The sequence below is a fragment of the Vanellus vanellus genome (assembly GCF_965231255.1).
Source record: "Vanellus vanellus genome assembly, chromosome: 23".
In the NCBI taxonomy this organism is placed as follows: domain Eukaryota; kingdom Metazoa; phylum Chordata; class Aves; order Charadriiformes; family Charadriidae; genus Vanellus; species Vanellus vanellus.
The window spans coordinates 1104035-1117352 of record NC_138928.1 but is presented as its reverse complement, the minus strand read 5'-3'; the positions used below and the strand labels follow the sequence as shown (position 1 = coordinate 1117352).

At 47.9% G+C, this 13318-nt stretch overlaps 1 protein-coding gene across 1 annotated transcript in view; it reads left to right on the top strand.

Moving 5' to 3' along the window:
• Window positions 1-13318, top strand: part of LOC309680830 (protein phosphatase 1 regulatory subunit 12B-like) — a gene marked incomplete at its 3' end in the record, with an annotated part of 60058 nt that overhangs the window by 27451 nt on the left and 19289 nt on the right. Inside the window, exons 10-14 of the mRNA XM_082494581.1 lie at window positions 2772-2966; window positions 3794-3876; window positions 5598-5723; window positions 11744-11929; window positions 12488-12673. Of these exons, the coding sequence (XP_082350707.1) occupies window positions 2772-2966; window positions 3794-3876; window positions 5598-5723; window positions 11744-11929; window positions 12488-12673 (776 nt within the window). The remainder of the gene's footprint in view (window positions 1-2771; window positions 2967-3793; window positions 3877-5597; window positions 5724-11743; window positions 11930-12487; window positions 12674-13318) is intronic.

Genomic DNA, 13318 nt, shown 5'->3' with positions numbered 1-13318 from the left:
AAGCAGAGAGGATAAAGTTTGCCTCTGACTAGATAGCTAGGCTGTGGAAGCTTTTTAAAGGTGAAGTAGAGTTACTGAAATCTTATCTGAGTTCTCCAGCTCTCACGTCACTCAGCTAGGTGGCACCAGGAGACTCCGTGTTCTGCTGAGGACTGGCATCTTACGCTCCTGGTTTCTTTTTGCACCAGAATATGGAGGACAGCTACACAATGCCGGCACCTTGCCAAAGTCTGAAGCACTAGGTACATGCGAGAGGGAAAATGTTTCTTGCTTCGTCACGATTTTAGACTTAGTAGCATGTCAAAAATCAAACTTCTCGTCCCGATCAGATGAAATAGGGCTCCTCTGGGCGCTGTTGGCCTCAGGCTGGCGTAGCAGGGGAGGTGGTAAAGGACACTGGGAAGTGTGAGCACTTCAGTTAACCTTTTCGCAGCTGCAGAGTATTGTTCGCACTCATTTGAGCTGTTTAACCCAGAATAAGGCTGTTAGGGTATAAAAGAGGGCCTGTGTGCAAAGCAGTTATTAACTTGACCTCAATCACTTAAGATCAGCTGCTTTACCATCTCTTACATGTTTGATTCTTCTGTAACCCTTTGTCAGATTGGGTTTTGTTTGGGGAAATAACAGTGCTTGTATTGCCCTCCATTGGTGGAGTTATTAATATTTGCTGTTCCTGTGTTGTTCAGGAATTACAGAAGGCGTACTGTGGATTTGAGCTTTCTCTGAGGAAAGCGTCAAAACGACATTAAAGCATTAGAGCTGTGTAGCTCAGTGGACTGGAAGTGCTGGAATTGGTGGAGTACAGGAGATTAACTCTGCATCTGCATTAAAATAACATTAGATAAGAAACACTGCTAAAATACTGCAGTGATAATTTTATCTTCGGAGTCTTGAGTCAATGAGATAGACGGCCGAGCTCCCCAGCAGCTTCATTTATTCTGGATAATGTCAGATATTTTGTGTTACGTAGAATAGGGTGCAATAACGGTTGTATCAGCTTTGACCGAAAGCCTCGTTACCCCAGCATCCTGCCCTTGGCAGTGACCATGAAAAGACACTAGAGAAGGCGGAATCTAACTGGACTTCTCTCCCACCTTCTCGCAGTTTGCATTTCGGGGACTTGCTGAACCTGCTGTATTTTCTGTATTCAGTACCCTCCCTCAGAGAGACTTTTCCTCTCTGAATTTATGCAGTCGCTTTTTGAGTCCCCATAATGTTTGGGATCCTATAATGTCCAGTGGCAAAGGGTTCTTCAGCATAATTATGTATTATGCAGAACTTCCTGCACCTGTTTCTTTACGCCTGCCCCACGCCGCTTTTGTCCGCTGCCCCTAGTTCCTTTCTGGGAAGGAACAAGGAATAATTGATCCTTAGTCACCCTTCTATATACCACTGAGGATTTTGTTTACCTTGGTCATATCTCAGCCTGGAGACTCCTGATATTCTGAATAACTCCTCCTACAAAAGCTGTCTCGCTCTACTCGTTCTTGTTGCCTTTCTCTGAATCTCTTCCCCTTCTTCAGTGCTGCTTTTGAGCTGCGGAGCAGAGCTGTGCGTGATATCAAAGGTGTGATTGTACCCTGCAGTAACACAGAGGCATAATGGTGTTGTGTTTCATATTCTATTCTTTTCCAATAATCCCTAATGTTTTGTTTGCTTTATCTCCTATACAACCCAGCGTTCAGCCCCTTTCTTTGTAGAATTATCTCTCGCGGTGCCCAGGCTCCGTTCTTGAATGGCAGTCGGCATCTTTTTGTAAGACTTAATAACTATAACGACAGCTGTACATTTAAGCAGTTGTATATTTGAGGAATAATATACGCTTGTCAGAAGTGCCTCAAGTAACAGAATCCACAAAGGCCGTTCTGTAATGTGTATAGAATATGCAGTTCCCTGCTCGTAGAAAGCTTTAAGCTAGAACGGGCCTCTGCAAACCTGTAGTCCAACCTCTTGCTCGAAGCAGGGCCGGCTCCAAGCCTATGTCATGTGGCTTTGAACTGCCTGAGCTCGGCTGAGTATTGAAAAGTCTCTGAGGATGGAGAAGCCCCACTCTCTTGCTCCCTGTCCCAGTGCCGCATCGCTCCTGCCGGGAGGTATGTCTTCCTTCACGTCAGTTGGGATTTCCCGTGTTGGAACTTGGGTCTGTTCTTCCTTCTCCTTTCACTGTAGACTGTTGAGAAGAAGTCTGGTTCCATATCCTCTGCAAACCCCACCCTGCAAGCAGCAGAGCAATCAAATCCTTTCTTTGCCTTCTCTTTTCCGTGCTAAACAGGCCAGGTTTCCTCGTGGTGGTGTGTGCTCCAGCTCCCTGATGATCTTAATGGCTTCTCCTGGACTTTCTCCAGTTTGGTCTGTGTAAGGGGTTTATTTGCAGTTAGTCCCAAAAGAGTTGATTACTTTTTTGGGGTTTCTGCCTTTATTGAATAATTCCCCCTTCCTAAACGGGTGCTAATAAAAGCCTCATTGTTCCTTATATCCTTTCTGCAAAGCTGGAGAAGGGCATTGTGTAGGCAAAGGGAGCTGCACTATGACACAAGATTTCTTTCATCGTCTGTCCTTGGGGATGAGGGCACTACAGCACTTTGCATCCCTGTGAGTTCCCCTTGAGCTATGTCCTATAATTAAAGCTAAGCGGCAAATCAAAGTCACTCCATCTTACGTTTACAAGTGTAGCCCAGCAAAAACCGGGGCTTGTTGAAACACTTTCAGAACTTCAGTTGTGCCTTGCAGTGCTCTTACTCCTTCCAAACGTCCCTGTTTCTCCTCTGCAGTTCAGTTGGCTCAGCAAGACAGACGAGCAGAAGGATGAGTCACCTTCGTCGTGGCGGCTGGGACTACGGAAGACCGGCAGCCACAACATGTTGAGTGAAGTCGCCGCTACTCGTGAAGCACAGAGAGATAAGACTTCTATCTATCGTTCTTCTTCAAGTCCTCGGATATCGGCATTATTAGACAACAAAGAAAAGGTTTGGCTTTCAGCAAAGATGATTCAGTGCATCCCAGTTAAACAGAATTTACCTCACAGGTTTAAGACCCTTTCTCTTTTGTTTTGTATCCATACGCTGGGGTTTGTATCCATAACAAACTTAGGTCTCCTTCATTCTTTCTTTTTTTCTTCTTGCCAAAATTACTCCTATGCTATCAGTTGTTCTTGCAGAACTGGAGTTCGGTGCCCCTTTGACCAAATTCCTGCTCGGTTTGGAGTGGGCTGCCAGCGAACTGCTGCTGCTCTGGCATGGCCCATTCCTTACCGGAAAATATCTAATCCAAACAGCAGCACATACCTGCAGTGGAAATTCTCCTTCACCTGTTACCTATATGGATTCCGCCTGCATCCACCAGCTGTATTTGTGAATCCCATCCCATGTATTCACCAGTTCTGGCTTTGCTGCCCGTGGGTAGATGCCCCATCCCTGGAAACGTTCCCGGTCAGGTTGTATGGGGCTCTGAGCAACTTGATCTGGTTGAAGATGTTCCTGCTCGTTGTAGGGAGGTTGGACTAGGTGACCTTTAAAGGTCCCTCCCAACCCGCACTATTCTATCATTCTATGATTTATAAGTAGTTTTAGTTGGAAGCAGCTCTCATTCACTGGCACACTCTTCAGAAAATCATTTTCAGAACTGACGCTTTTATGCTGTGGTATGTGTTGTCCAAGAAAATGCCTTAAACCAGTTGTCCTTAGACAGGAGAATGCTTTCTTAGTTGCAGAGATTTGAATGTGAATTTAGTTGTCATTGAACGTGCTGGAAGCGCAACAGCTGTGCAGTTGAAATACTCCTTTTGCTTCACCAGGATAAAGACAACAAGAGCTATCTTGCCACAATAGCCCCCAGAAGACTGAGCAGTACGAGCGATATAGAAGAAAAAGAAAACAGGTGAGACTGAACTTAATGCTCAGCTTCTGTCCTGTCGAAAGTTCCCCTGGAATACCTTTTTTTCTATATTCATGCTTCATATATTTTCTCAGCAGTCCCGGGCACGTGGGAGCTCACAATATCGAGAGCTCTCTTCTGATCTATAAAAGTTCTGGTACGTTGCTTTGCATCGAGGTGAGCAGGGCGACAGGGGGTTCTCCACCCCTGTGTTCGCACACGTGTGGTCTCCAGCCAGGAGACACCATTTACGCATCCTTTTCCCTTTTATATGCAGATGCCTCCTTTTGTAACTGGCACCTGCACTCCTACTTGTCACTCGCTCAGTAGTCACCTTCTGTCCCTTTGTTCACGCAGCTGTCATTTTTTGATTCCCCAAAGTTTGTGAACTCTCTCCTGGATGGAACTGTGTCCGTCGCAGGGGTTGGTTTTACAGTGAATGTGTGTAGTCGTCCCTGGAGAGAACCACAGTATAAATGGGATAAATGTCCAGTATCTCGAGAAATATTTGAGGAGCTGATCTCTACAAACAGGTTCTTCACAGCTTGTGCCAGAAGGAGTAAAATTTGAGTTTAGTCTCGTTTCCAGCCACTTCCACAGCAGCGCTAGAAAGGCACCTACAGAGGAGTCATTGGGAAGTGTAATTGTTGTGAAAAAGTCACGGCAGATGACCACCCCGAGAGGATTTCAGCACAGTTTGAGTTTCTTTGCTGATCTTTTGCTGGAACCTCCCTGCTGCGTTCTTGCTTAATCTCAGCCAGTCACTGTGATTGGGAGTTTAGCAGACAATTTGTGTTTAAATGATAAGCCTGAGCGGTTTTGGCAGTGGCTTATATTGAGTGGCACATCCAGCTGACTGCTGATAAGTGTCCTTCGCTTGTAAAAGTAGGGAATGAGGAGAATTGGCCCGCGTGAACAGATGGTGCCCAGATGTACTGTGCAGGACAGATTTTTTCCCAATATTCTGTCCTTTCAGAACAGCTGAGTTTCACTTCGTGGAACCCACAGGTGTCTGAAAGGGCAGCGGCATGGACACGGCAATTGAAAAATGAAAAATAATCGCAGGCTGATGAGTGAATGGGTTTGTATTGCATTACAAGCTCGAGGTCCTGTCCGAGACCAGAAAAGAACAGGACATACTGCCAAAGTTTGTATTAGGAAAAGGAACCCTGATTTCAGATAACTATGATAAATAGGACTACTAGTAATTTATTGATAACTTGTCAAGTAGTTTTAGATATTGCCAAATATTTTGTTTGTTGTTTTCTGCTGCTAAGTATAACAAAGGATTTCCCATACGGAATTGCTTTACTGTCATTGCCTGGATACCTCGGAGAATAAAATCTTCCCCTGCAGTCGCAGTATCTGTCCGTTTACGCAATGATGTTTGATGCAGGGCGGCAGAGAGAATGTCAGGTGACATTATTTGATATGTGAAATTACTTTTATGGACAATCTAAATTTCAATTGCAAGTTTTCTGACTAAAAAGGACCTTGTTCCTCTTTATGCAAAATATTACGTTATCTGGTGATCGTTAAGCAGTACCGCTGGCAATAGCAGCAACTGGTGTTAAGGCCACAAGAGGTGTTTCGGTGAGTTGTGTCACGTGGGAACACGGTGCGTGTAGGTGTAAGGGAAGGATTTGTGTTGTGGGACTGGAGAGGAACCAAAAGCAGCCTCCAAAAGTTTTTCTAAACAAACCTTGTGCTCTCTCCTGCGGTAGAGAATCGGCTGTTAACCTAGTGCGGAGCGGCTCCTACACCCGGCAGCCGTGGAGGGATGAATCAAAGGGAAACGAAGCTCCCCATTCTGGTGCACCCACTACCTACGTATCTACCTACTTGAAAAGGTATGTCCGGTTCTCTCTTACCTGGGCTCCCAGGCCGGCCGGCCTGCTCTTAACGTGCCTCCCAGACTTCAGCCTTCTGCTTGCTGCTTGCTGCATCGGTGTCACTGGCCTTGGGACCCTCTTCTGCTGAGAGCAGGAAATGAAAATTAAGATTTGCTGACGTTTGTCACACTAAATAGTCTTTTTAAAGACCCTCCTTTTTGTTGATTTGTAAATTGTGGAACTGAATTGAAATACTCTCGTTCACGTAATTCAAATGCAAAGCCTTGTCTCAGTTTTATGCTAGTATTATGGTTAGATAATAAAACCAAAATGGATCATAAAAAGAGAATAAAGTAATTACAGTCTGAAAGCATTATTCAAATAGCTATTGACAGGTAAGTTGTAGCTTATCTTTAATTTTGGTTTATATTAGTCCATGTTTATGGCACCATTATCAGAAAAGTGGCAGTGTTCTTGTGCCTGACTTACAGCACTTGCTAAGGAGTGAGACTGATGTCTCCAACCATTTTTGTGGCAGTAATGCCGCAGCTTCTGCACAACGTCTGTGAAATTGTAGAGGCTGATTGCTGGTAAACCAGCCCAGCAGAGTCAGGAAAGCAATCCGGTGCATAACTTCTTTAATTGGCAGTATCTTTTACCCCTTTGGAAGGCAGAGGCTCAGTTTCCTTCAAGTACCAGATAATGGCTGTCTCTGAATGAGGCAAATGAATGCTCTGCTCTGTTAAGGCAAATAATATGTTACCGAGTTTTCATCTCGGTTGTGAGAAGGAGGATCAGCCCTTTGTACGAGTGCAGTGCCATCACCTCGCCTTTATTTTAGCTAATACTGGAACCCATCAAAACAGCACGTATAAACATGTCACGCTGCAAAGCCATTTGATCTATGCTTATGGGCAGAAACATTTCAAGGTTTTAGGTTGTGTTTCACAAAATTCTAGACCCTGAACTAAATAACTGTCCTGAAGACGAAACAATTGCTTGAGATATTTGGGAAGGGGCGGATTTTTTGTGTTCTAGACCTTATGTTGGTAGAGGTAAGCTGTGCTTGAGGATGTGTCTGTCCAACTGCTGAGCACACGCAGACCCGTTTCCACAAAAGGTGAAACGGCCGCTTGAAGCAGTAGACTTGTCCCCATCTGCTGATCCATTCGGGTGACTTCACATCTATCCTGGGACATGATGACAGGCCAACCTCCAGAGCTTGTCTCTCGCTAAAGGCGGTCCGACAAGCCGCAGCTGATTACATTGGAAAGCTTTTGCCCCTTGCTTCTGGCACGCCTCGCTGCTCCCGAGTCCGAGAGAGAGCCCAGTCGCTCACGTGGCTGTCCGTTGAAATTTTACAAACGTGGGCTGTTGATCGCAGCTAATCCAGAACCAGATTTAGTATTATCTTCACACAGCTGTACTGTATCTTCTTGGTTAAACTGTGCGGAGACTAGAGGAGGTCTTGGCTGGCAGTGGTATTTCGCTAACACCGATCTCTTGTCGCAAAGGCTGAATTCTGTCCTTTCACAGGGGAGTGTTGGTTTACAAACGATCACAGAGAATAGCTTTGACAGGTAGGAATAAAGTGTACTTTCTTTAAAGAGATCAATGGGTTTGCATTTTATGTACAACCGGTAAAGTCGTGATCACTTTGACATCTATCCCATATGGTTTCCTATAGAAAAGCACCTGTATAAAACGGAAATTAAATATAGTCGTATTGAACCTCTGATTTCTCCAACCTTATGCATCAGCCTCTAAGATGAGGAAGGGAAGCTGGTTGCCTCTTAAGGATAAGCTCTTTGTCATTTCCAGGTATTAACAAAACTCTGAACACAAGTCCAAAAGATAAAAGCTTGTTTTGAGAAAGGAAAAATTTAAATGAACATGTCATACTCAGATGTTACTGAGAGGACGTGTTGTGTACCTCTGCATTGCCCCTTTACCTTGGCATTTCACTCATCTCCATAAAGATAGCTAGTTGTGTTCTAGAAGTGCTTTATATGATCCCCAAACAAACAGTAAAAGAACTGCAACAGATCATCTTAAGATGTTGAAAATGGCTTTTCTTCTAAAAGGGGACAAAATAACTTGCAGCAATGTTGCAAATGCTCTTCAGCTTCAGTTGAAGTGAATGTTGAAGCGCTCTCTGTAATGGTAGTGAGTGTCGTTCATTCTATGTTCTCTATGGGTGTACCACCAGCCCCCAAAACTCACAGAACCCTGTTCTCACAGCCTGGTCTCCATTTTAATGCATACTGGCCTTCAGACAGCCAGTTCACATCACCTGTATGTTGAAGGATTTGGAGGAAAACTGGCATAGCAGGTGGAATTAATTCAGCGTCCTTCCTTTGGCATCAGCCATGAGAGATGTCTCACAGGAAGGGATCACGCACACCAAAATGAAATCACTTGTTCACACAGTTAGTTTCTCCTTCATTTTACGTATTTGTAGATACACCTTTTTACTGGTTTTAAAAACCATCACAGCGAGTTGAGCCAATGATCTGTGGAGTCCAGGCTCTATTTCTGACAGCAACTGGTTTTGAAGGACAAGTTGCAAAAGCTGGGAGAACTTACGAGCCGTCTTCCACCTCCCACGCTCTCCTTGCTTCCAGCAATCGTGAATTTAGGAGCCAGGGGTTATACTTAACCAGTGTTCTTAATAGCCACCACTGTGGTCAACTTCCATAAGCAAATCCTATTTTGATCTCTGCAATGCCCTATGGCAGTGTGTCAAAAAATCATTACGTGTTTTGGGCAAACCTTTTTTATTAGCATATGTGGGAGCTTTTTAAGGTTTTGAAGGTTTTTAAGATTTTGGATTCTACTTGCTGTAGGTGTTTCCAGAAGTGTTTCTTTTTATTGATTTGAAATGTTGCTTTCCATTTCACTGCTCGTTCCCTGATGGTTATGTTATGGTGATTATGTTAGAGAACGAGTAGCAGTGTGTCAGTGCCTTTTTTATTTCCAATGTTGAATTCTGCAGCATAAATTCATAATCCTGCCTTTTACAGATATGTATGAGCTGCTAATTAACGAGATTCCCCCTCTAACCTTTTTCTCGCAATTTTCTCGCCCTGTTTAGATCAAAAGTGAACAATTGAATAAATGCCTTGGAGTCCTCCTCGGACTGTGCAATGCCACCCGTGCAAGGCGACAGGGCGGGGAGGTGAATTCCTGTAGGGCTGGCAATGCCCAGGCTCCCTTCTTGCGAGCAGGAGTGTGTGCGTGATGCCCCACCACCACATTTCTCCAGCCCGGAGCGTGGGCGCGTGTAGGAGTTGGCACAATGCCATCCCCACACTCTTCTCCATCCCTCCTCCATACTCCCATCACCTGGTGCTGCTTCCATCCTCTGTCTCCCCTTTTCACCCATTTCCCTTCTGAAAGACACTCCTTGTCAGGTCTTAATTAGTAACCCTCCCGTGTCCTCCCTTCCTGAATGGGTTCCTTCTCTTTTCTGCAGCCACCCCTCGTGCCCCAGCCCCTGTGCCGTGGGGTCTCCTGGGACGGTGCCCCTCCTGCACCTGGGGAGGAAGAATGCAAAGCACCAGTGTAGGTTAGGGGCAGACCTGCTGGGAAGTAGCTCTGAGGAGAAGGATCTGGGGGTCCTAGTAGAGAGTAAATTATCCATGAGCCAGCAGTGTGCCCTTGTTGCCAAAAAGGCCAGTGGAATCCTGGGCTGCACAGGGAAGAGTGTGGCCAGTAGGTCAAAGGAGGTCCTTCTCCCCCTCTACTCTGCACTGGTGAGGCCACAACTGGAATACTGTGTCCAGTTTTGGGCTCCCCAGTTCAAGAGGGACAGGGAACTGCTGGAGCGAGTCCAGCGAAGGGCAACTAAGATGATTAAGGGATTGGAGTATCTCCCTTATGAGGAAAGGCTGAGAGAGCTGGGACTCTTTAGCCTGGAGAAGAGAAGGCTGAGGGGAGACCTTATTAATGCTTACCAGTACCTAAAGGGTGGGTTGAAGGAGGATGGAGCCAGGCTCTTCTCAATGGTTCCCAGTGACAGGACGAGGGGCAATGGGCACAAGTTGGAACATAGGAAGTTCCGTTCAAATACACGGAAGAACTTCTTTAGGGTTCGGGTGACAGAGCACTGGCACAGGCTGCCCAGGGAGGGGGTGGAGTGCCCTTCTCTGGAGGTTTTCAAGACCCGCCTGGATGCAGTCCTGAGGGATGTGCTCCGGGCAATCCTGCTTTGGCAGGGGAGTGGGGCTGGATGATCTCTAGAGGTCCCTTCCAACTCTGAAACTCCATGATTCCATCATAAGCCCTGCTGCCCCCAGAGCTGCCACCGCCTTCTCCCCTGCCGCTCCTCCTGCTCCTTCCCCCAGCACACGCTCCACCGCCATGGTCTTCTCAGTACACTCATTCCTCCAACTCGAGGGCTGCTGGCCCTGCGCGCCCGCACCAGCCGGGCTCGGCTCCCGCTCTCCCCTCCTCCCAGCCCGTCTCCAGAGCTCGGCCTCCTCCGCGGTGCAGAGAGCCAGGACGGGAGGCACTTGCTTCCAGCGGGACTTCCCGCTCCCGAGCGCTCCGGGCAGGGGACGGCTATCCAGAGGAAGCTTTGTTTGGGCTCGGGCAGAGGTTGCTACCTAGTGACAATAACTTGCTTGTTCCTTTGCGGCCTGGATGTGGCGAGCAGCCGTCGGCTGAAGAGCCCGAATGTAAGGTTCCTCCCTGCGGAGGCCTTCCGGGACGCCCCATTCTCTCCTTCGGCTCTCTGGGTGGCTGGCAGCTCGTGCGGGGCTGGCCGGGGGCCTCGGCACGTACCCCCAATTTGTGAACTGGGTGCCTTAGTGACCTGGGCTGGATCCTTCCTCCGCCCGCCCGTCCTTGGCTGTTGGCCTGCCCCTTTCACTTTTCATTTCAGCCTCAGGGGGCTCTCTCTGACTCTTCCTCTAGCGTTGACTTCCAGTCCTGGTCCGTTGTCCCCGGCTGTCCCATAAACCTGCAGCTCGTTGTCCCGCTCTGCTTTTCCTCTAGGTCACCCTTTATCCCTGGTGCACCCACTCTCCTCCCTGCTCCGGGTGCGCTGGCACGGGAGTCGCTGGGATGCTGGAGGCGAGAGACGGCCCTTCCAGCCTTCCTGGCCTTTGATCCCGCGGACAGCCCAGTCTGACCAGTAGCAACCAGGAATACCAGTTGCTGGGAAAGGCGTGGCAGGGTGCTAGATGACGCGTGCGTGCTCGTTAGCTCTATGCAGACAATGAGCAGCCCCTGTCTGGGGCTCTGGCAGGAGATTTTGCCAGATTTCATCAAGTCTGGGTTTAGAGGTGTGCAACTTCTCCCACTCAGGGTGGATTTTCTCTGAAAGAGCAAAAGGGTACGTCCTCGCATGAGAGCCCTTCTCGAGAACTCTTCAGTCTCTTCTCCAAAGTATGAGCACTCAAACAGTTACAGCTTTTCAGTAATGATGGTTTTAAGGGTTTTGTTTTGAACTGGCAAAACGTGTATTTCCCTTGCGCGTTCTTGAATAATTTTTGGACAGTTCTGCAAGCTCTTTTCCAAAAAATACAGAATTTGTGCCAAGCATGCCTTAAAGAAAATTAAAGCCTGAACTGATCGTCTTTGCCGAAGCTTTAAGCCACTGAAAACAAGTTGCTAAAGCTGGCAGTGCTGGGCATCCTTAGGAGGTGATGCAGCCAGACCTGCTTATGTCACTCTCTCCTCCCCTGCTTTAAGCAACTTCATCCTTGCTCCTTATTTCTGCCCAGTCCACGGGGGTGCTCTGCACGCGCCGCTTTCACTGCGGGAGGGTTTTTCCCTTCCCTGATTCTTCCCCGATGCACCTCCACCGCCGTTATTCTCTCGCTGAAACTGGGCTGGGCTTAGCGAAGAGGGGCGCTGCTAGCGCTGTAGCCCGCGCGAGCGACCTGTAGCCGCCCCGGTGGGCTCCGATCTCCTCCCAGACGGTTTGCTAAGGTGTAACACTTGCTCCCTTTCCGGCTGAGAGCCCAGCTGGGGTGATGTTCTGTTGAATATTTACTGTGCTCTGAAGGACGTGATTTTGTGATGTTTTACAGTGCTTCATTTGGTAGAAGTAGTGACCTCAGCAGTCCCTACATTTCAGCCAGTCGCAATACATCTCTAGCTACCTCACCCACTACCATTGGTTCATCTACCTCCTTGGGCACCCCGTGGCAACCTGTCTCTGCCTGTCCCACAGCTCTCGGTGCGAACGCTACTGCATCAGCCCGCCAATATACCAGGTAACGGCTCACAGCTGAGATAACGCTGCAGAAAATCAGCATTTGGGTTGGAAGTTTTGAATTGCGGAGTGGATTGTGGATTGGAAGCGTGCTCCCGCGTGGGAAACGCCGATAAGAAGTCCCAGAGTGGTTTAGGTGGGACAGTTTCAGTAGTACACGTGCACCAGCAGGCAGTTAAGGGCCCGTATGGGACCTCAGCTTCTTCGCTCACCGGAGCGGTCAATCGGGCCCTCTCGCTGCCCTGTTAGAGACACCGCGTGTCGCTCAGGCTGCTCTTGGGCGTGCAGTGCACGAGCTCTTGGAGTTCATTCCTTCTGCTTGTTCACCAGGTACATTTTCTAATCATTTTTGCTACAAACAGGGATGTGAAGACTATGAATTCCTCCTGCTTACTCTTCTGCAAGTTTTTTAAAAACTCATTTTAATGTGTGCTGTTCTCTACAAAAACGCGAGTCTGGAGCGAGGAGAATGAACTGTCAGTGCTGCCTCGAGGTGGCTGGTCTCGGTCAGCGGTTGAGTTCACTTGCTTTGCTTTCCATTATGTCTTCTCTATTTCAGAGCCCCTTTCAGGCAACAAACTGATTCTGCTGTAGAGAAAAGTACAGAGGGCATCTCTGCTAGCACCCCCCTAGGTGTAATCACAAATCGTGCTGTACTCGGCTCTGCTAACGGTATTGCGAATGCCGGTGCTGCCTCAACTACAGGAAAGGACTTCTCAGCTGAGGAAGCCAGGGAGCGCAGAAGGTCAGTGGGCAGAGTGCCGGTGTGTGTCCGTCCTCCTCTGTGATCAGGTCTCACGCGGCGGTGACGGTGGGGGTGTAAGAACTGTTTCTTAGATGCTGCGGGGAGTTACAGGCTCCTGCCCCAGCTCCATCTCAAGGTTTTGAATTGAGTCATCGCTGACTTGTAGGTTAAATTTAGTTTCATAATTTTCTACTTGTCTTTTCAGCGTCTCAGCCTTTTTTTTTTTTTTCAGTAGTCATCTCAGCTACTAACCTCAATCTCGAAGGCCTCTTTGTGCAGAGGGACAGACAGCCCGGCAGCCGCTTGCAGTAGGTTCTGTAACATGAATCCCATCCTAAAAAGAGCGTTGGACTGAGACACGTTCAGATACAGCCCATCCCTCTGATTCTGCTCAGCTAGGTTTCCATACGCCCCGATGGAGACATCTTTGCTGCACAAGTCCCCTAAATTCCCTGCACGGTTAGTGGGGGAAAACGGACATTCCTGGAGCGTGTGGATGTGCGGTCCAGGAGGAGATGGACTGCGCTGTAGCACCATGCGTTTCCTTCGATTGACATGGAAAGAAGGCAGTGTTAGCGCAGAGGCAGAGGTTTGCTGTTGGCAACTGGGGCTGTTCAGCAGTAGCAGCATTTTGAATCACTCTGA